The 24,108-nt window shown below is 38.4% G+C and overlaps 1 protein-coding gene across 7 annotated transcripts in view; it reads right to left on the bottom strand.

Annotated features, from left to right (window-relative positions):
* The window catches only part of ATF7IP (activating transcription factor 7 interacting protein), a 75,888-nt gene that overhangs the window by 46,825 nt on the left and 4,955 nt on the right, over positions 1-24,108 (bottom strand). For 2 of the 7 annotated variants that reach the window (XM_082239992.1, XM_082239993.1), the window contains exon 1: positions 20,400-20,511. The exons of 2 other annotated variants lie outside the window; for them this stretch is intronic. In XM_082239992.1, the coding sequence (XP_082096118.1) occupies positions 20,400-20,446 (47 nt within the window). In that variant the 5' untranslated portion in view covers positions 20,447-20,511. Of the gene's footprint in view, positions 1-5,595; positions 5,620-13,748; positions 14,081-20,399; positions 20,512-22,706; positions 22,816-24,108 lie in introns of those variants that run through there. 3 more of the 7 variants (XM_082239995.1, XM_082239994.1, XM_082239999.1) reach the window with 3 other exon arrangements.

Genomic DNA, 24,108 nt, shown 5'->3' with positions numbered 1-24,108 from the left:
TTGCATGTGTAAATAATATACTCTAATAACGAGCCCCCTGAAGCCATGTTGTTATCTTATCAGCAAGCTGAGCAAGTAAACTTGACTCGTCTGATCAGACGACTGGACTGAAGATTTGCATAGTCACGCTGGTTGGCTCCTGAAGATCAGTTTGTAAAAGCCCATGAATACCAGAGGCTGAGAATCAGCAGGAAGCACAGAAGATCTGCCTGGCAACAAGGCTAAAAATAGAATCAGTACGAAGCACTGTAACAGTATGAAACCAGGAGCAGAGCACAACTCAAGCCTTCCTGCCTCTATATGCAAAGTTACACAAATAGAGGGGCATACTCTTCACCAAAGATTAACCCCTAATGCTCTCTAAATAGCATAGGCAGATCAGCATATATATCATGCATGCACAGCAACCTTTTATGCACAGTCTTCACAAATGTACTGAACATTTATTCTCCCGTCGTATTTTGTTTTTCAGAATTAAGGAAATACTTCCCAAATATCAGGTATGCAATTTTTGTAACTTTAGAAAACTATGCCAATTCCATTTGCACATGTAAAGAACTATTCCAATTGTTTTCATTCACCAGGAACCAATATTAGAAGGGTAACTACCTGTTAATAGTCATGTTAATATGTCATCTTTGTATCATGTGTTTGAAATTAGCCAGGTGCCAGGAGCATTTTGCACCTGACTATCGGCTACTTGCGACCACAAGTGAAGATGCCTCAGTGCTAGGATGACATCACCATCTGGAGGCACATGTCTGGGGACCATTGGCATAGCTGTCATCCGTCCCTTATTTGGCGGGAAACTCCCTTATCCCAGCGCCGTGTCCTGCTGCTGTCCCTTATTGATGATGTCCCTTAAATTTCCCGGGTTTCAAAGGAAGCAGCTCCTCTCCCTCCCTGCCTGCCGGCCAGGGAGGAGGGAGGCTCCAACTGTGTTGTTTGGCTGCGTTGTTCACCCAATAAGGAGTCTAAGAACGACTGGGGGGTGGAGCTTGCATGCCTTGTGCCGATCAAATCAGCCGTGTTGCCTGGGGACTCGCCTTTGCTCAGCGCTTCCCAGTGGAGAGGTGCCGATGGTTTTCCTTGCTGCATCCCCTTTACCGGGTTGCTGTGCTGTGGAAACCACAACTTGAGGCTTCGTTTGGCTGCTGGCGGGGCTTTCTGCCTTTGGCTCGGAGGGGCTCAGAAGTTGAACATACCTGTGCCCAGAAAATCCCTTATTTTGGCTGCTGATCCCTTATTTTCGAGGCTGCTGGTCCCTTATTTTCAAATCTGTAAATTGACAGCTATGACCACTGGATCTTGACTGTTTTCACACACTAATACCACATCCTGAAGAATTACATCAGTTATATTTTTACCTGCACAAGTAGAATAGGAACCAAAATGCTTTTTCTGTGCAGCCTGAAGCTTATCCTCAGCTTATCTTCAGTAGCTTATCTTCACTTCACTCCTCCGGTCCTGGGGTTGAGATATCTCAATCCAATGGCTCTCCAAGATCATTAGCAGTCTGGAGATCTGCTGGGGAATCCTGAACTCCCTGCTGCTCTTTCTCAGGAGCCCTCAGGTTTGAGGTATGAACAGCACTGAATCCTAACCAACCAAGAGAAAGAGGCAGCCCGCCGCCAGGGTAAAGGCAGAGGCAGAGGCAAATCACCAGATTTGCCAGTATGAGGGTACTTTTTAATTACACATTTCTTGGATATGAGCATTCTTGTACTTTCTTAGATAACTGCTTATTTAATTATTTGCTCGTGTTTTACACCAAGCTCTCAAAATACTCATGAGATTTGCATACATGAAACAATATGCACCATAGCTTTCTTTTAAAACATTGATTTACTGTTTGTGTATCTGCACAAATAATGGAAATGCTGACCTTGTGGTGAAACATTAAGAGTTTTAACTGGAATTTAAAGTCAACATGACACTACCATCAACTTCACTGGTGAGCAGGTGAGGAGTGAGATTAGCTACAGATAGGGAATGTTGCAATACAAACGTCCCTGCATTTACATGTGCCCTACTGACACATGGTTACGTATACACTTTATGCCATTTCACTTATGTGTGCAGGGCCCCCAGAACACAGCCCCCAAGTGGGGAGTCACCTGTAATGAGCGTTTGGATAGTGGAAAGTCTGAGATCTGTCAAACTGAGGAGAATCATTCATATGTTTCAGAAATTGGTGGAAGCAGGGGAGTTTGTACAAATGCTTCTTCTGGTAATTGGTGGTAACAGCTTGAATCCCAGCTTCCATGAGCAGAATTTCACTTAAAAAATGGTTTTGTGTGTGTGTTTTTTTACTCCCATGTGCCTCAATAAGACACTTCTGATGGCTCAGGGGCTCTCTGGAAAAGAATATGTGATGTGACATGGAGCGGTTACAGTAGAAAGGGTAAATCAGGAAGTCACTATCTGCTTGCGCACCACCACTTTTGGATCCAAGCTATCGTTAAAAGTAGGCTAAGTGAAAAGCATACTTTTATGATCCTATTGTTTTTCCTTTTTCATTGTAGTAAGCTTGAACTATTTGTTGCAGCGGTAGTGGCACTGGTAACAAAATCAGACACAGGATATTATGATTTATATGTTAAGGAGGCTTCTGTAACTGTTTTGGACCTGAGCACAGGAAGTGTACATTACTTTTACAGTTTTAGTACCAAACTAAAATAAGCAGAAGAACAAATAATAATAATAATAATAATAATAATAATAATAATAATAATAATAATAATAATAATAGAGTTCGGAAAGAGGCCATTGCTGATTGGTAGAATCAGCAACTGGGAGGGGTGGCTAACACCCCAGAGGACAGGATCACACTTCAAAACGACCTTGACAGATTAGAGAACTGGGCAAAAACAAACAAGATGAATTTTAACAGGGAGAAATGTAAAGTATTGCACTTGGGCAAAAAAAATGAGAGGCACAAATACAAGATGGGTGACACCTGGCTTGAGAGCAGTACATGTGAAAAGGATCTAGGAGTCTTGGTTGACCACAAACTTGACATGAGCCAACAGTGTGACGCGGCAGCTAAAAAAGCCAATGCAATTCTGGGATGCATCAATAGGAGTATAGCATCTAGATCAAGGGAAGTAATAGTGCCACTGTATTCTGCTCTGGTCAGACCACACCTGGAGTACTGTGTCCAGTTCTGGGCACCACAATTCAATAAGGACACTGACAAACTGGAACGTGTCCAGAGGAGGGCAACCAAAATGGTCAAAGGCCTGGAAACGATGCCTTTATGAGGAACGGCTAAGGGAGCTGGGCATGTTTAGCCTGGAGAAGAGGAGGTTAAGGGGTGATATGATAGCCATGTTCAAATATATAAAAGGATGTCACATAGAGGAGGGAGAAAGGTTGTTTTCTGCTGCTCCACAGAAGCGGACACGGAGCAATGGATCCAAACTACAAGAAAGAAGATTCCACCTAAACATTAGGAAGAACTTCCTGACAGTAAGAGCTGTTCGACAGTGGAATTTGCTGCCAAGGAGTGTGGTGGAGTCTCCTACTTTAGAGGTCTTTAAGCAGAGGCTTGACAACCATATGTCAGGAGTGCTCTGATGGTGTTTCCTGCTTGGCAGGGGGTTGGACTCGATGGCCCTTGTGGTCTCTTCCAACTCTATGATTCTATGATTCTATGTGTTGTATGCAAAAATCCATGGTGACTCCACTTAAAATAACTCCAGTAGCAGGTCTGGGAATGGCTTTCTCTCTGCCCGAGACCCTGAAGAGCTGCCAATCACAAGTTTCCAGTTTTTCCAACCTAATGTCTTCCAGATGTTTTGGACATCAACTTCCATAATCTCTTACCACTGTCAATGCAGACAGGGGATGATGTAAATTTTAGTTTAAAGTATCTGGTGAGCACTAGATTGAGGGACAATAGACTACTAGACAGTACTGGGATAAATTAGCCATTTATCTTAAGGCAGCTTCATACAAACTTTCAATTCACTGAATTTTCAAGAAAGACCAGAGCCTCTTAATTTGCAAAAAAAAGGTACAAGGGTTTTCTCCTGTTCCACTATTTCAAATAATATTGCTCACATGCTTTAATTCACCACTTTCCTTGATTTTTTTGCCTGGTGCTTGTATCATTTAGAGCCAATATTTGCTTCCTTAAGAATACACAATCATATTTAGCTCAGGCAGAAGGAAAGGTTCAACCTAGCAATAAATCTGCCTACAAAATGAGTGGTTCTGATGTGTAGATGTACAGAAGAAAAGAATATACTCTCAAAGCTTGACTGCTGCATTGCATGAACAGATTATGATGGCAGGATAATAGGCAATACTGAAGGAACATCCTCACAACTGGCTCAGGCAGCAAAGCATCATTTTTTTGCCCATTAAATGGATGGAATTACAAGTTTGCAGAAATGAACAACATTCTGAAACAAAACCAAAATTATTTCCATTTTAAAACAAATCAATATGATTTACCCATCTTTTTGATGATGCAATTTACAATCTTAAGAAAGAAATGATGACAGAGAATCCTGCCCAGACCAACACAACCAGGGACTGAAATGTTCAGGGCAGAGATGGAACCAACCGTGTTCATCAGATAGCTTAGCTCTGGGTCACCAAAACTGCAATACTTAACTTTAGCTTCTTTTTGCTACCACATCTTTTTTATGATACAAAAACTATTGTACAAAAAAGGCTCATCAGAGAACTCACAAATGTATCAGTGTTGAAAAGTAAACTAAAATTAGATTCTAAAATAAACTAATAATTGCTCATAGTAATAAGCTTTCAATTGAGCAGCCCACAAAGGAAGTATTGCTGCTGCAGTTAAGATGAGCAATTTGCACGAAGGGCCACAACCTATAACAGGTATATTGCCATAAGTAATTTACCTTTTACACTTGTTATTCTTCAACTAACATTTGGTTGCTTTTTAAAATGCAGGGGTGGTGGGGACTGCTACTCTCAAGTGTGAAAACAGTAACTAAACCCTTGGAAAACTTTGACAGAGATAATACTCAACTTGGGCTACTGATTTTTTTAAAAAAACATTTTGATGTCAAATTTCCAGCACTTCTCCATGCACTCCTGAGGGCTAGAAACATCACGATAATCTGTGAATCTCAGAATTTTCCTGAGAAGCTAAAGGCTGAACATAAGCTTTTTGAGAGGGAGGGTAGGATCAAAAGGTAGTCCATATTTTATCACCCATGCCTGTATGTCAATTCAGATACCATACCACTGCAGTCTCTTTTAGCATTTTTCTTAAATATACACAACAACTCCCAATATTTACTATTATTTATGTTGAAGGAAACTACAATTTCCCGCCAAATGGACTTACACTGATAACAATGTGGATTAAAACAAACCCCCTTTTATGACAGAACCACTAACTTGCTCAGACATCTTATTTTAGAACCATAAGTTCCACAATAATCTGTGACTCTCACAAACATCCCCAAAAGCCCACACATATTCTCCTACAACACAGCAGAGCATACAGCTTTTAAAATTCATGATTATTTTTTTTAAAAAATGTAGTGAGTTTGCAGTAAGATCTTGCCAGGGCCTGTGAAAATGTTATGAAGGAACTGGTTGTCTTACCTGGAGGCAGCTTGACATACATCAAGAGAACTTCCTCCTCAGCTCAGCAGCTTACATATCAAAACAGTAGAAGAACACTTCTAGGTCGGCCATCTTGAGAACAAACCTTATTTGTCTTCACACAAGCAAAACATACTGCACTTTAACTAAAACCTGACTACTGTGTGACCTTTCCTTTAGTCACCCACATCTGTGGAATAGCACATGCTGAGATTTTTATTTACACAATAAATGCTCCTAGAGGAATTGCATTAGCTCTTATAAAGCACATAGTCTGCAAATGCCAGCTGCAATGGAAAGTCTTCAGAATGAGCCTATTTGTACTGCTTGCTGCAGTGCTAGCAGTTGCCTGCCCAGAAGCGTGTGCAGTGCGATACCTCCCTTATGCCATGCAGAAGCAGAAAAAAATGCATATCAGAACTCAACAGAAAGCAGTACATTAAACCATATAGAGAAAAATCAGTGTCTGCATGCAAGTCTTCCTTCTGGATTTGTTACACTTAATAAAACTACCATACCCTTAAACAATATACTATTATCTCCTACAATTCTTCAGTGCGGGAAACAACCTTGGGCATTACAGACAAGGCAGAATCCATGACATAACCCAAAGCCAAGCTACAGTGCAGTTAAAGCTGTACATAAAGGGGCCTTCGTTTTGTAAAACAACTGCTGCAGGATATTGCAAGGTAAAACATCCCCTGTCCTCCATGTCCAATGACTGGTTCTAAACATGCCATTTAACAGTTTGTTGACAAAATGCTCAAATAAGAATGAGATTTACTCAATACTTTCACATATCTAATAAGTTAGTGTTTAACACATGAAATATTTCAACATGCTTTGTATGAAAATGCATGGGTTTATCGCTCATCTTTGATTCCTAAATATTCACATAAAATTCTGTAATAAATATCAGTTGCCTCTAGCCTCAGAAAATTCCAAATATGATCTATTGCAAAACATAGTTTGAAGTTATGTATACTTCACAAAACAAGACAATTTAGCTTACTGGAAAATATCAATGTTCTTACTTTTCTCTCCCTTTATACTCCATATGACTAACAACATAGTATGTGTCTCTTTTCCAGTCAGTTTGAATTGTGTAGGCTACGGTTCTAGAAGTATATTAAAATACAACTTTATCAAGGGTGTAATGTTGATGAAATGTAAGCCATATTTATTTCAGTTAGTGGGTCCTTTTCATTTTCAAAACTCTTGAGAATTCTAATGGTCACAACTTTTTGAAACAAGTTACCTCACTAAAACACCATTGTGGTTTGTGAAAAGTCAAGATCTTTGGATCAATTTTATAAAGATGTATACTGGGCGGTGTGTTACCATTTAAACACTGAATATTCCTGTACAGTGGTGCCTCGCAGGCCGAAAAGAATCCGTTCTGTGATTCTCTTCGTCTAGCGGTTTTTTCGTTTTGCGAAGCAAGCCCATTGACGGATTAGCGGATTAGCGCTATTAGCGGCTTATCTGCTGATCGGATCAGCTGATAAGCGGCTTAGCAGCTTAGAAAAAGGGGGGAAGGGAAAAAACCCCGCAGGAACTCGCAAGACGTTGTCATATTGCGAAGCAAGCCCATAGGAAATTCGTTTTGTGAAGCACCTCCAAAACGGAAAACTCTTTCGTCTAGCGAGTTTTCCGTCTTGCGAGGCATTCGTCTTGCGGGGCACCACTGTAATTGGCTAGGGCATCTTTGTGACATACCAAATAACTGGGGGGGGGGCTGCAAACTGACCAGAAGCCTGGGTTTCATTAATCCCTTTGATAATGGTTAATGGTCAGAGATTACAAGAGCTGAAGTACAACATCTGGAGGGCCACCCTTAAAAGAATTCTGTTTTTTTCTTACTGGTAATTCAGCAGAGAGGTATAAAATTCTAATCCACTTTATAAACTCTTTGTGGGGAAAATGGATTGAATATGGGATATATTAATTAATCAGCTGATAGGAAATGACAAAAATTATCAATCTGAACCTATTTATGATTTAAATATCAATTACTGCCAAGTTCAGATCTACAGTTACAGCAGTTTCTGGTACCTATATATATGGCCCATCTGTTTTGAGCACTTAATCTGTTGGACAGAATTACAGGATCCTTTCAAAAAATTAAACCGCTTCAAAAAGTTAAAAGTTACAGTTAAAAGTTAATCCTTTCAAAAAGTTAAATGCTTAACAGAACTTTGTAACAACTCAGAGATGTGTGGAATAGGGGATTAGAAGGTATCACACGGCCTAAACAATGGTATATTACTTGTGAATCTATATGGCATGTTTCCTTAGACTTGCAACTGAGCAAGTTCCAGGCCCCCCATCAAGATTTCAAGTACATTGGGCTATATCTCATTTGCATAGGAAGGCACTGTTCTAATACAGATGTTGGAGGTGTAATACTGAGAATGCCTAGTTGAGGCACATTATATGGGCTTGCCCAGTGATCAGTGATATTCTTTTTGGTCTGGTGTTGTTATCGGCATCGTTTTGTACTGGTGAAATCCTTATCATCTTCAGATTTTCAAGTACTTCTAAATTATAATTATAAATTATAAAGTATGGGGATTGACAGAATTTTGTGAGCCCTCATTGTCATTAAGAGATTTGTACTTCAAGTCTAGAGGGGTAAATATCCACTGTCTATTACACAATGGGCCATACATGCATGCATGATTGTGTGTCATTCAGATACACCCAAATCAGTTGTTGCCTGTACTTGCCACCATCGTTAGCACCAAGCTAATAACTTTTTGTTCACCCAGGGAATTGGTAATTAAGTTGCCTCTGACTGCTCATCTTTTAGTTGGATAGGACTTGTGATTATTAATATGTTGCCGGGTGAACACATTTTATACATTTTTGCACTGTTCATTGTTTTAAATTTTACAGATTTTACATTGCTTTTATTGTATTTTATCTTATTAAATTGCTTTGAGACTTGCCTTCTGTATAAAGTGACTGACAAATGTAATAAATAAAGTTTTTAGATGCTTTAACTAATGTTTTGTGATGCCCATAGTTTAATGCTTTTTGCACACTGTCCCAGGCTCCTAGAGAAAGAAGGAAGGGTAGCACATAAACACAAGAAATAATAACAATATCAAGGGATCTGTAAATAAATAATTATCAATGTGGCAGGGTAAATGCCTTTAACTCAAGTAGCCAATAACTTCCTCTAAACCTTTTCTTTAGAAGAAAGGTTTTGCTGGAGTAAAAGAATTCAACAATGCAGTCAAAGTGAATTTTGAAAAATGAACTCATCCCAAAATCTGAAAAAGAAATTACTTAATAATTCTGTATAGTCTAAGTAGTAGTAGTAGTAGTAGTAGTAGTAGCAGCAGCAGCAGCAGCAGTAATAGTATTATTTATACCCCACCCATCTAACTGGGTTTCCCGAGCCCTTCTTGGTGTTGAATCTTCGGCTGGGGCATTTTTTAAGAGGGAGCTGTTGTTGATGGTGGTTTTTTGGTATCTTTATTTTGGATCTTATTATTTACATAGAAATTGTTTAATTTGGTTGAGTACTTTTTGATGTTATGTAGTTTTTTATATATTGCAAGATGACTTGAGTGTGGCTTTAACTTTGGAAAGGCGGCCTACAAATAAAACGATTGACTGAATTTACCAGTAAATAATGGAATTTGGTCATTAGAAATAATTTTCATTATTTCTCAAAGGATTTCTAAAATGTTTATCAACTTTCTCACATTTGATTTATTATGCAATTTTGTTCATTTAAATAATGATAAGCTTATTGCCTATCATAATTTTATAGCTCTGGTAAATGTTGTCATTCATAATTGGCCCAGCTTGCAAGTCTCTCTCTTCTGGATTTTACCTGATGCTCACCATATGGAATACTGTCCTGAATAGTTCTAGGCAGAACTCACTGTGAAATGCCTGAAGAAAGGCTTTGTAAATTTATGTGGCTTTGCTTACTAATCCAATTTTAGATAAGCAATGAAGAAAGACATCGGTCCAAGTAGACACTTATATTACTAGTTTTCTTGCTATTTTGTCCATTTCTTCCTTTCAATACTTTAGTTTAATAACAGTTTCTAATAATACTTTTCTAATAATACTTTAGTTTAATAATAGTTTCTAATAATACTTTTCTGTCTGAAAAGTATCTGCATTTCAGCCGTGTTTTATCAAGTATTTTTCTTGAGAAAGACTTCATGCCAGACTAGCAAGGAACCAGAAACTAATTAGAAAATACAACAGGCATTAAGCAGCAATCTGTAATGGCAGTATCACTTGCTTGAACACTTAAAATGCTCAGAACTTTCCAGAAACAAAGGGTGGTAATAACTAGGCACACCTTTGTCTATGAAATGAAAAGCAAAGAGGTCCACCCTCAGTTTACACTTTAAGAATCCAAATTTGCACAATAAACACAACACATGACCTATAATTTTCCTCTGGCTCATTGTTTTTTCTAGAAAAGCATCAAAACAATGTACTTGATGGAGGGTCATTGATTCAGTTTTATGAGATGAGTGTATATTTAATTTTGGTTGTATTGATGCCATTAAAATATGTGAATGTATTTTAAAGTTCTTAAAATGATGTTTATTTTAAATTTAACATTTTGGCAGTACTATTTTTAGTGTTAATGAAATGATCAGTTTGGAGACAAAACTGAATTAAATTTATTTGCTTTAATTTCCAGCAGAATTTTACCCCTCAGATTCTACAAGGGAGAGGAGAATGAATATTATGAAGCAATAAATGAAAAACCTATGTGGATTTTGCAAGATCAGTCTACCATGCAGTTTCTTGCCAGCACCTTCTTGCATAATCCATATAGATTTTGAACAAGTCTATAACTATTAAGATGGTAACTATTATGTTTGTTTGTGAATATCAGACCAATCAAAATACTTAAGCAGTTCCAAGCACAAACACAGCTTTTGAAAGTCAACGCCATCTCATTAAGGGATCATGACAGCGGAAATGGTATTCATTCTGCATAAAGGGCAAATCATCTTGCAGTGCTGATGCTGCCAATATTTTTAAATCTCAGGAAAAATGGGAAATAATGCAAACCCCAGAATCAGACTTTTACAAACACTCTCAACAGGCTGTATTTAGCCTGAAGACAAACTAATATTTCAAATAAAAACATTTCATGACTGTCACTTTAAGTGTCTCTTTATAAAGTCAGTTAAGTACTAGAGACACAAACAGTCATCAATCTGGTTGTGAAACATCAGAAATATAGAATAAATTGTTTCACTATCTGCGCTCTCCTTAACACTGTAATTGTTATGCTGGTCTTCCCTGAAAGTGTATATTTATGACATAAAACTCTTGAAGATAGTGTGCAAGCGAGAAGATTTTGAGAAGCCAATGGCCCTGCAGTCAATATATTTGGGGATGATTTAATCTGATCTGATTATATTTCTATACTGTACCACTTTTCATTCAAATGAATTCCAAAGCGGCTTACAAGCAATAAATAATATGATAGAACATCACAAATGTGGCATAAATACGTAGAATATGAATAAGATAACTACATTAGAGGGATTTAGGCAAATTGGAGCCTAAGGTAATTATTTTACACCCATTATAAAGTTAAGTGCAGTTGAATTCTATTAATTCAAATGGTAGAGTCATGCTGAAATCAATAGCAATCAAAACACTTGGCCTCAGCTGCATCTCACACAAAAATATGAAACATACCTGAAATTTACTTATCCCACAGAGTAATAATTGAATCCAATTAGGCATGGGGAACCTCTAGCCTGTGGGCCACATTAATTACTAAGCTAGTATTTCTTGAATATAATTAAAATAGCCTACCAATGCATAAGACAGCAAATGGAAACTCTAGGAATTTTTTTAATTGTACCTATGCATTGTCCTCAGTCAACTGGCACAGTACTGAGATTCAACAGGAAAAAAACAGTGGCATAAAGATACAATGAAGCAAAACCATTTTGGTCTGCTCCCTGATAATTATTCTCCTTGTTTCCACTAGCTGAGATATTACAAAAAGTTCCAGATTTAACAGCTAACAAATAAATCTAGCTAATTTTACAAGAGACCTTCCAACATATAATTTTAATTATTTGCAATATTTAACAAAGAAATTCAACTGGCATACAGGTAAAGTATGAACACTAAACTTAATAAATAAATACTGAAAATTTGTTCTACATAAAAGGTACCACAGTAAACAAAACCACATTCCATTCAATGTACTTAAACTATTTACGTAAACTTTAGTGAAATCTAAAAGAATTTGTTTTCAGTAGTATTTTTACTGTTTCAGTTTTATTACAATTATCAAATTTGCCACAAGAGAGCCGCCCAGAGTGGCTGGGGAAACGCAGCCAAATGGGTGTGGTATAAATTTTATTATTATTATTATTATTATTATTATTATTATTATTATTATTACAAACATGGGTCCAACTCACATATGGCATTCTCATATCCGTATGAGAATGTGATACGCCCATTTTGCAATTACAAGGGACACGGATTTAGTTCAGGGGGAAACTGCCGACTATATTACTTGAGACCCATAATTCTACAAATTAATTCTCCATGTAAGAAATGATACCTACTGAGAACGAAGGATCATAAATTTTGATAGGGTAAGTAGAGAAGATATGGTTTGTTTCCCCTGAACCTCTGAGGTGGCAAGGAACGCAAACCCATCAGCTCCTCCCCAGAACGGTCATAAGAAAGAAAAAGGGGAGACACTGCCCCCCACTGTCACCACCATGGTGCTTCTGTCAGCAGAGTCAAGACCGCGAGCAAGTTTCCCCCATTACTCGAACCATTAAGAATTAGGTCCGCTGAGATCTGAATTGTTTCCAAATTACAAAACAGTGTGACCATGTTGGGAACTCCATTTTAGAAAGATACCTGACATTTTCCCTATTAATTGTGGTGTACCGCTTAAAAAATTAAGAAGTCTATGTAATGTTAAACTGTTCTTATGTAGACTTCACTTATGGAGGACATAATGCGCAACATTATGGGTCCTGAGTTCAGGAGCAATATTCAGCTTCTGCCCCTAAAGCTCATGTTTTGGAAAATAGTCTTCAAGCTGGAAATCTAAATGTTACCTTTGTAAGCATGTGCTGTCACTTACCTCATTCTCTGGGCCAGTGAAAATCTTCACGGTACACTTAAGGTAAAGGTAAAGGTAAAGGTAAAGGTACCCCTGCCCGAACGGGCCAGTCTTAACAGACTCTGGAGTTTGTGCGCCCATCTCACATCTATTGGCCGGGGGCCAGCGCTGTCCGAAGACACTTCCGGGTCACGTGGCCAGCGTGACAACGCTGCTCTGGCGAGCCAGAGCCGCACACGGAACGCCGTTTACCTTCCCGCTGGTAAGCGGTACCTATTTATCTACTTGCCCCCGGGGGTGCTTTCGAACTGCTAGGTGGGCAGGCGCTGGGACCGAGCAACGGGAGCGCACCCCGCCGCGGGGATTCGAACCGCCGACCTTTCGATCGGCAAGCCCTAGGCGCTGAGGCTTTAGCCCACAGCGCCACCCGCGTCCCCCACGGTACACTTAATATATGTAAATAAAAATATATGCCATAATTTTTGTGTTTTAAATTAGCTCATATCTAAAATGGAACAGCGTCAAGGTCTAAAACTTAAATTTTATTTCTATTATTTCTTGCAATACAGTAAATTCTAAAATTATTATTTCTGACAACAACACACTGGATAAATGCATAAAGTAGTTAAGTAATTATTTAGCAATACAATGGGGTTCTATATTCTTCCAAAATTACAATAATCTAAGTATCTCAAGAATTTAATATTTTTTAAAAAATGTTGCTGGCTGCGCTACTACTTCATCCTTTATACAAAGTTGAATACAAAGCTAGCAAAGATCCACTATTTTCTTTTTTTTAAAAAAATCAGCTGATTCTGACTCCTCAAAATGGTGGCAACACCAAATTACAACGCCTTTTAAGAACAGTGACCTTTGACCCCAGCAAGCACTTCCACAATCCTTGTGAAACACGCGTGTAAAACTTACCTTCACCGACAGCTGAAAACTTAAAAAATACCCACTTTGCCAGTAATTGGGGTTTTTGGTCTCACACTTCTATACACACACATCCTGAACTATTTATAGAAAAGCAAAATCCAGAATTGTTTCTTACCTCAGAATCTGTAACATGTGACTTCACCAGATATGCTCATTAGCATACAGGCAGGCTAAACAGCTCCAGAGAACATTTCGTCAGCCATTTTGAGACTGCACTGTTTCAGCTACACTGAAAGTGCGACTAAGATGGCTGCACTGTGTGCATTCAACAGCAGCCAGTAACAACGCAGCAGTGTGTAAAGCACTTATCACAAAGCACCTCCCTCCTTACACAGTAGTACACACACACACACAGTGGCTATTAGTGCACACGCTGCAGAGACGCTGCAGTATCTTGGAGCACAAGTGCTACAAACAGAAAAAACTCACAAGGCACAAAGAGTGCCTCTCTGAACCAGTCGGTAGATCAGGATATAACACTCCAATCCTGATCTGAATCCAAGCAGCTGCAAGTCCATGTCACATATTATTGACAACAGGAATGAAGCCAAATATTACTGGCAGGCAGGGAATGCTACTCAGGAGCCAGATTTCAGTTCTCTCTTTTCTTAAGGCATTAGAAACCCTACTCAAATCATTCACACTATAAACATTACAGAAGCATTTTTCAAAAGTTGTGCAGGGGAATAGGTAATTAGGTTTTTTCAAACACCAATGAACTCAATTCCTTCCTTAAATATGTTCTGGTTTAAAGACCTACAATAGACTTCTGTCTAACAGGATAGTATGCAGAGGTGCAAAATTGCTTTAACAGAAGCATATATGCGAGACAGATTAAGTATTTGCAGTAACATTTGCCCTTTCAGCCACAAAGGACAGAATACACATAGAATAGAACAGAGATTAAATAAACCTCATTCCATAATAGGAGAATCATAATTTGTAGGCTTGTTGTTCACTCTAGTTATTTCAGCATGATTTCAGTGACCAAGTATAATATAGTTTCCCTTTCTTTTTGCATGTATAATATTTTTATTGTGTATTTTCCTATTCTATGCATGAAGGGTTAAAAACAAGAAATTCAACTAAATTACAGAAGTTAGCAGTAGCTACCTCCTTATCATACTCCATGATTATGAACATCAAAATAATGTAGATAGTGTTTTAGAGTGTTGCACCTCACATAAATCATTGTAGAAATTCTTGCTATCATCCCTGTTTGAACATGATAGTAGTGACATAGCAAGTTTGTGGTTGTGGTTAACATTTGAACTAGAAACTTCCTGGCTGCCAGCTCATATTTGTTATTACTAGGCTACACCACCTCTCAAATACAGCAATCAAATTATAGATTATATCTGTCTTCACTAACTGAAATATAAAAGTTATAGATAAACTACACTTTCCAGGACTAGTATGGTGCAAAAACATGGGTCCTTGTTGTTTTTAGAGAGGCTAACTGAAAGAATCATTGATTGTTCAAATCATTGTTCTACAGGTACGTTCTGTGATTTGCTGACAATTTGCTTGGCATCCTATGTAAAATTCATGAACGTCAATGAGATCATCTGATCCTGACTTCAAGCAGATTCAAGCATCTATTGTAATGTGGAACGTTTTGCTGACTGTACCACTTCAGATTCTACCAGGGGGAGGAGCATATCTGAATGCTTTCCAGTTTTTCTTTTAACCCCTTCCCAAACTTTATATCCATGGTCAGGGAGGTTTTTTTTTATAGAAAGAAACAGCAAACATTGAGTCAGAGGCTTTGCCCAAATTTGTTTATGAGCTCATAATAGTGAAAGTTACAGACAGGTATTACACCAGATTCCCAAGTTCTGTGCCCAAACAGTTTTATGGGAAGGGAGAAAAGGGGGGGGGGGTTTCAATACAGTGGCACCTCAGGTTAAGTACTTAATTCGTTCCGGAGGTCCGTTCTTAACCTGAAACCGTTCTTAAACTCAAACACCACTTTAGCTAATGGGGTCTCCTGCTGCCGCTGTGCCACAATTTCTGTTCTCATCCTGAAGCAAAGTTCTTAGCCCGAGGTACTATTTATGGGTTAGCGGAGTCTGTAACCTGAAGCATATGTAACCCGAGGTACCACTGTACCTGGTTATATATATGTTTGTGAGAATACAGTGCTGATGCACCCTGCTTGCTTGCACATCACCAAAACCTGGAACAGGCACTCACGTGATGAGCATGCACTGCAGACATGTCCATAAAAGGTAATTCTAAAGCAGTCTGCAGACAATCCAAGAGGTTAAATGTAACCCTACAAAACAGTTATTCAAAGGATCTACGGGATTTCGACACATTGTCCCCTCAGTACAAAATGCAAGCATAGGGCAATGAAGTAAAGAAACATGTTCAGCAATTTATACTTTTTAATTACTTGCTACTAGCAATGTGCTTTTCAGCCCTAAGGTACTATCTTCAAAGATATATCTGTAATTAAGTTTTGAATTCACTTTGTTTTTACTAAAACACCATTCAGCTTCATATCACATCCATTATAAATATCTGAATTATTACTCAATTAATTTTGCTATTTTAAGATGTTTACAAATTTTATGTTAAAAGTATGCCAAGTGAATTTAAATTACAAAATCTGAATAATAATGACAGATATGATATGAAGCTGAACACTCTGAAAATCAAAACTGGTAAGTTTTTTCTTTTAAAAAAATCTGGTTTCAACATTTAAGAGGATTTATTAGCTCTGGTCTTACTCTACTACTTCTAGACCAGGCTTCGTCTAACTCTGCCCGCCAGATGTTTTTGGCCTACAACTCCCATGATCCCTAGCTAGCAGGACCAGTGGTCAGGGATGATGGGAATTGTAGTCACAAAAACATCTGGAGGGCCGAGTTTGAGGAAGTTTGAGGAAGTTCTAGACTGTAGTGTCAGTTATTACAGACCAAACCTTGGCTCAAAACATGTGGAGAAAAATGTGGTAAACAGCGACACACAAAACTCACTTTGCAACATGTAAACATGTTCAAAAGATACCCTTTCCGGAAATTCAGAATGCTACTGTGCCAGGTGTTTCTCCAAATAAGATTCAAAGCAGCTAGCATTACTACACAAGCTTGTTCGGAGCACTATGATCTGAATGTAATGAAAAATTCAATTCAAGGGTGCGGTGATGGAGTTTTTAAAACGTGCCAAACATAAATGTTGTATGTTTATCTTAAATCTTGTTTTTTGAACATGGCAACTGCTGACTCAGAGCTACTTCAGCCTTCCTCAATGAAAGGATTTTTATAAGCCACACAAATTGCCTACCCCATCACAAAATGCAAGATTGTTAACCTGAAACAAGGTACAGTGGTGCCTCGCAAGACGAAAATAATCTGTTCCGTGAGTCTCTTCGTCTAGCGGTTTTTTTGTCTTGCGAAGCAACCCTATTAGCGACTTAGCGCTATTAGCAGTTTAGCGGCTATTAAAGGCTTAGCGGCTAAAAGGCTATTAGCGGCTTAGAAAAGGGGGGGAGCGAAAAAAATCGCAAGACGAAGCAAGCCCATAGGGAAATTCGTCTAGCGAAGCGCATCGAAAAATGCAAAACCCTTTCGTCTAGCGGGTTTTTCGTCTTGCGAGGCATTCGTCTTGCGGGGCACCACTGTACCATGGACATCCTGCAAATGCAGCTCAAACGGCTTTCTACTACACAACCAAACTTTGAGAGTTGGGGGAAAGAGTTTAGGCCAATCTAGAAATAACAAGGATGTGTGGCCTTGATTCCCCTTGATTTCTACAACTTTCAATACCAATTCAATTTTCCTGAATTGATTATGTGGTATGGAAATGAGAGGCCTTGTATTTGGTGGTCCAACTTCTACTTTACTTCCAGGAACAATGGGTGATTATACTTCAGTCTCATGGCAATTATACTGTTAGGGTTCCACCTGGTCCCCAAAATTACTTAAGATCTTATAAAGCAGTCAATAGAAGATTTAGGCCAAGGAGTCATCAACACAAAGACAATATCCAGCTCTATTTCTCTGCAACTTCCAAGTCAGCCTAGATATGACTACCATTTCACTAATTAGTTTTCTCAAAATTTGAGTGCTCGGGAACAAACAGTATAACAAAGAAGATTAAAAGGGTACATTTTCTACCAGCTGAGTAGCCAGTATAGCTTCCAAATGTGTATAGCCTTCATGTAACCAAACCAAAACTTTTTCAGATTTGTAAATATCTTAATACAGTGGTGCCCCGCAAGACGAATGCCTCGCAAGATGGAAAACCCGCTAGACGAAAGGGTTTTCCGTTTTGGAGGTGCTTCGCAAAACGAATCTCCTATGGGCTTGCTTCGCAAGACGACAATGTCTTGCGAGTTCCTGCTGGTTTTTTCCCTTTCCCCCCTTTTTTCTAAGCCGCTAAGCCGCTTATCAGCTGATCTGATCAGCAGATAAGCCGCTAAAAGCCGCTAGTAGTGCTAATCCGTCAATGGGCTTGCTTCGCAAGACGAAAAAACCGCTAGACGAAGAGAATCACAGAACGGATTCTTTTCGTCTTGCGAGGCACCACTGTACTAGATACAAACTGGTTTGGATCTAGACTTAGTAATGCATGACTATGCCTGGATTCAACTCCGTATTTCAGAGTTTATGAACATGTCTGATTTCATTTAATGTGAATGGGTTTTAACATTAAATAACAATGAATTACAAGTCTTCAATGAGTCTCAGTCGTAAACTAATCATTTGTGAATATGTGAAACAAAATAGAATACAATAAACACAATTTGAATCTTTTTATAGTTCTTTTTAGGCAACTTAAAATCCTGCATTTGTCTTCCTTAGTTTTTTTAAGTATCTCTTTTTTCTCAGTGAAAAACAAAGGAAGAACCACTTCACAAATTCTCAAGTTTGTATTAGTTTTCGTAGGACATCCACAGATACATATGATACAGTAACAATGCAATGCGCATGGTAAGATCTGAGAAATATCCCTTCAGGGTACATTGCAGGAAAATCATTAAAAGGAAAATGGGTCAAACAATACTAATTAACTCAATAAAATTATTATAATCAGGCCCAGCATTTCAAGCTTGGAATCCTGGTCTTTCACAGAGCCAAGTGCAGTGCCTCATTGTCAGATTCATTGAAAACCCTAATGCCTTTTTTTCCCCCTGGAAAATTTCCCAGTGTCTTTACATTGTGGCCCAAACCAAATCATACACACCATGCTAATAACAATAGCTGAAAATAGTTAAACAAAAATATTTGATGGGGAGGGGGCTGGAAACAGAGCACATTAGCTTGGCTTATATATTGCTTTTTAAAAATCAAAGTTTTATTCAAAATTATTTTTATTTGAACACTTGACATGCATACATTTCCCTTGTTTACATTGGGAGAGCGGATGATGGTGCTTATTCACACTAATTTTAGCACATCCAAAGAGGAGTGTATTTCCTTTCAGTAGTATAGTAATCTGGAAAAAGATAATATATTTGAAACAACTAAGTTTAACTAGTATTGGATCAATTTATGAGGTTACTAATTAACTTTATGAAGCAATGAATTTTCTGAAATACCAAATTTATATGAAAAACTACAATAAAGGAAAATTGCCCAGAATATGGGGGGAGGGGAGCTATCACGCGTCACTGACTATCAGAGCCTGCTGATCTTAGATTATAGTAAGAGGTCCCAAATAAATAATATACAGTGGTACCTCAAGTGTCGAAAGTAATCCGTTCCAGAAGACTGTTTGACTTCCGAAACATTCGACAACCAAGGAACAAAGGGCTGTCGGCAACTCCCATTGAGAAAATTGAAAGACACCACGTAAGCCATTTGACCTCCAAGGCACATCCAAATACACATTAAGATCATAGGAAATTGCCTCATACCACTGGTCCATCCATCTCAGTATTATCTAGACTGACTACCCATCCTCCAGGGATGGAGCATTTTGTATGCCTGCTAGGGAATAAATCTGGGGTCTTCTGCATGTGGCTCTATAGCTGATCTGTGGCTCTTCTTTTATGATTTTGTCCAATAAAAAACAAAAACAATCATAAATGGTTCACTCAAAACTTTGTTGAGAAAACGTATACAAGACGCATGTTTCAAGGCCAAGGCTATATCCAGTTGGATCCAGGATGTTCCTGACAACTAAAGCCAATATAGATACACTTGTTGATGATTACAGGATTTTCTTGGAATATTTGTATCCTACCTCTCAATTTCAAATTGTAGATGATTTGTCATACAAGAACTGGAAACTGGATTTGTCATAGAGATAAATATTACTTCATTGTCCTGGCTAAACAAATCCCAGGTGCCTGGTTGTCCAGGCTATGTGTTATGATACTAGTGCTTAAGATATTAAACAATTGACACATGAAGCAGTTTCCTGAACACTGCCTTTGAGTTCCTTAAAAACAAAACAAAAAGACCTTCACACTAAAAAAAATCTAAGAACCTGTTCTTTTTCTAGCATTCTCCTATTTAATATTCACTACTGAAATAACATTTTTGAAAAATTATTATTATTAATACATTTGCTTACTACGCAAACTTACTAATTTAGTTATTATATTTATACCCTGGTTTTTTCCAAGGAACTCAAGGTACCATACATGGTACTTCATCTCCCTATTTTATCCTAACAAGTATGTGAAGTAGGTTAGGCCAAGACACAGGTACTGGTCCAAAGTTACTCAGAGATCCTCAACTGAAGAGCTGCTGGAAAAGGAAACTTTAAAGAAAAGTCCATATAACTACCTAACTAAAACTGGGTACATTACCTGATGGAACTGCTCAGACCTTTAAAAGGATAAAACGAATTGATCATCCTTCCCCACCGATGCAATCAATGACAGCGGAGGTACTATGTCTTCTGACTAACAGGATCAAAGTAAAACCCTGATTAGAAACATGAAGGCCTCCTTGATCAGTTGTTGTTGTCATTATTATTATTATTATTATTATTATTATTATTATTAATTTGTTAAGATTTATATACCAGCCTTCATCAAAAGATATCAGGGCATTTCACAAGATAAAACTACAATATAAAAACACAAGTAGTTAAAACAACAAAATAATAGCACCCTCTCCCACAAGTACATTAAAAAGGCTGTAGAATATTAATCAGCCAAAGGTCTGGTTAAAGAGGAAAGGTTTTGCCTGGCACATACAGATATATAATGAAGGCACCAGACGAACCTCCCTGGGGAGAGCATTTCACCAATGGGGAGCTGCAACGGCACTATTTCCCCTGGTGCCGTTGGGCCCACCCTCATTGAAATGTAGTGTACCCACTTCATAGAACACCAATTTCATGAATTCTTACAAACTACCCCAGATTATCTTGTGGGGGACTTGTGTGAGGGAAAACTTAATAATTTGGAGTCTCAGGCAGGATTTGATCAAATAAACAATAAAGATGTCATTAAACAAAGGAAGTTTATGACACAAGTGGGTCAAACATAGGATACTTCAGATTATAATGTTATTTCAGTTCTTTCTGTTGTTGCACAGCTGTTGCCGCTTAATTCTTTGGTTCTTACACACCCCTACTCCTGAGGTACTCCAAGAAACAGACTCAAGGGATCACCACACCCCTCTTAACTGGTTTGAGAGTCTTCTCTTTCTAGAAGAATCTCTCCCTTCCTGACTGGAATGAGTCCTAAATAGACTGTATTTTCACAGCTTCTCCTGGCTCAGGCTCAGCATCCCAGTTAATTCCTGGTCGAATTACTCCTACAGGACGCCACACACTGTCCTTCACACTAAACTCAGAGACTTCTTTCTCTAGCTTTTGATATATTCCTGAGAGTGGATGTTTCTACCCAGACCCAACTCTCTCTCCTCTCACTCCCTACCTACCAACTGTCTCTCCAAAACCTCCCCTTTTCAACTCCCTCTCCTGGAACCCCAGCTAGTCATAAGCTGCCATTCATTTAACCATTTAGGGGCAGGGAGAAAGAAGAAGAAAACACTTGTTGACCCAACCTGCCCAGCAAAAACAAACTTTTCTGTCACAGGAGCCACTGCAGAAAAGGCCTGTTTTCACGTTAGCACCCTCCAGACTTCTCGTGGAGGAACACGAAGAAGGGCCTCAGATAATGAACACAAAAGCCTGGTTTGGTTTATATGGGGAGGAGGTCCTTGAGGTATTGCGGTCCTGAGCAGTTAGTAGAATGCAATACACAACACTAAGCAAAAAGAGTCCAAATAGAAGGAACCTGAATATAACATCACTAGCAGTGTTACCTGAAGATTTGTAAGATGAAATTACTACCTACTCAGGATAAGTAATGTAATAACTTAGGTAATGATACAACAAGAATAGAAAGGAAGTGAAATGCAAAGATACAAAATTTAAGTTTGTAAGGCGGGAGTGAGGGGATGTTGTTAGGCGCAGTTGAGCCAAAGAGATTTAATAAGAGGATATGATGTTACGCAATGTGATTATATGTAAAACTAATAAAAAATTATATCTAAAAAGAAAGAACCTGAATATAAACATCAAAATGAGAATAATCTAGAGAGTGCAAAAAAGATTCTGCATTATATTCATGATCTTCTCACAAAGAAGGAAAGACTCACAAAGGAGTTTAGGACAGGCAAACGACAGGCATGTTTTTGTTGGCATCCTTCTGTCTCAAGAGGGTGTGCCTCCGAGGGGTAAAGTCAAACTGCTGTGTTAGCAGAACCAAAGTGACCTCCCGGGGCACAAGCCTAGGCTGTGGGGGGGGGGATGTCTTCTGCTAACACCCATGGGGGAACATAACTCCTGCACAAAACAAGGATTGCCTGTACATTAAATTATATAATCTCTTCACTGATGTCTATGAGCAGCTCTATCTTCTGCTTCCAAAGTAATTTAAAACTAAATGACTTTGGATAGAAATGGCTTCTATCCAAACAATGAACTGATCTTTTCTACTCTTTATATGTTTTTGTCTTCCGGTTCCAGCCACACAATTCTACTCCACTGCCCACCCCCCCCACAGTGTCTCAGTCTCCACAATCCATCCTATTGATTCATTAAATGCTGGGGCAGGGTCCCATCCCCCCTTTAGATTTGTTCCTTAGCTTGTACATACCTCAGCATTACCTCAAGTCTGGAAGTACGGCTGTCTTGTGTTTCAGTAGTACAATTTTGGTGACAAAAAGCACAAGAATAGGGACACTTGAATAATCATTAGTATATAAATAACTAGATGACTACCCATCCATTCATCATAAATCAATGGTGTATTTTCTACTATGAAGTCAAAATAATGAAGCTGCATCTTGTATGAGATAATCAAATGAAAGGTGATTTGCAAATATTTAGGTATGATGAGCACTACATATGCAGTCTTCAGTACACTGCATATTTTGATTCAGTCCAGAATTTTTCTTTATTACACAATACATGGCTTTATGGTGATATAGCTTTATTAGTGACCCACTCTCCTCTCTTTACAGCTGTAGAAGTTTTCACTATTAACAAGTAGTTGCTTAATCATTGCAGTTTAATAAATTCATATTATAAATACCAAAGCTCAATGCAAATTACCATTTAATTAGACTAGCAGGGGTTCACAAACATGTCCAGCCATGACAACTACTCTCCTTTGCCTCCTAGTTCTCAGCGAACTGAAGAGCACTTTGTGGAAGGGAAGCAACCACCGCTCATTTTATGCTGCAGATTGTGAAGGGGGGAAGGAACAGCAGGAATATCTTGCACTGCTCAGGAGAGACTCCATATTTTCCCTCCCTTCTTCAGACCACCCCAAGTTCCTCTTTATAAGCCAGGACAATTTCAGAAAGGGAATAGGGTTGGTGCAAACAAAATAATGGTGGACGTAAACCAAAATTTGTAGGCTTCTGAAGAAAATGTGTAAGAATTTGCCATTTAATGAACCACACATTATTAAGACAGTAGTATCTACTCTGTTTCCTCTATTAAAGTTTAGGAGTCAGAAATATAGACTATTAAAGTAACAGTAAAAAGTAAAGTATTTGGTGTGTGTGTGTGTGTGTGTTTTAAAAAGAAAAAAGTTCAAATCCCATCAGTACTCTGGAATATCTAGATAAAGTGAGAAATTGGGAGTGATTCAGCTGAACAGCCACCTTAAATGGTCTGTGCTATTGTCAAGAAGGAAACACCCATTCTAATTTCACTCTGAAATACAAAACATTTATTAGCTTTGGATACAATAGGAAGGAAACACCCAGTGTTAAAGGTCTGTTTTTTTGTCAAAGTTTGGCAAATTGGGAAGAGGAAACTTGCATGCTACTCAGTGTTTTGCTTCAGCTCCACCAGTCTAAACTGATACTGATCATTTGGACCCTTGCAACCGTTGTTCGATAAATCAAACATGTATTCAAAATACAATTGAAATAAAAATAAAAAAATTGTCCAGTAGCACCTTATAGACCAACAAAGTTTGTTCTAGTATAAGCTTTTGTGTGCATGTACACTTCTTCTGATACACTGAAGCGGAAGTCACCAGACCC

Source organism: Podarcis vaucheri (assembly GCF_965113315.1).
Source record: "Podarcis vaucheri genome assembly, chromosome: 10".
Classification (NCBI taxonomy): domain Eukaryota; kingdom Metazoa; phylum Chordata; class Lepidosauria; order Squamata; family Lacertidae; genus Podarcis; species Podarcis vaucheri.
This window is presented reverse-complemented; position numbering and strand designations above follow the sequence as displayed.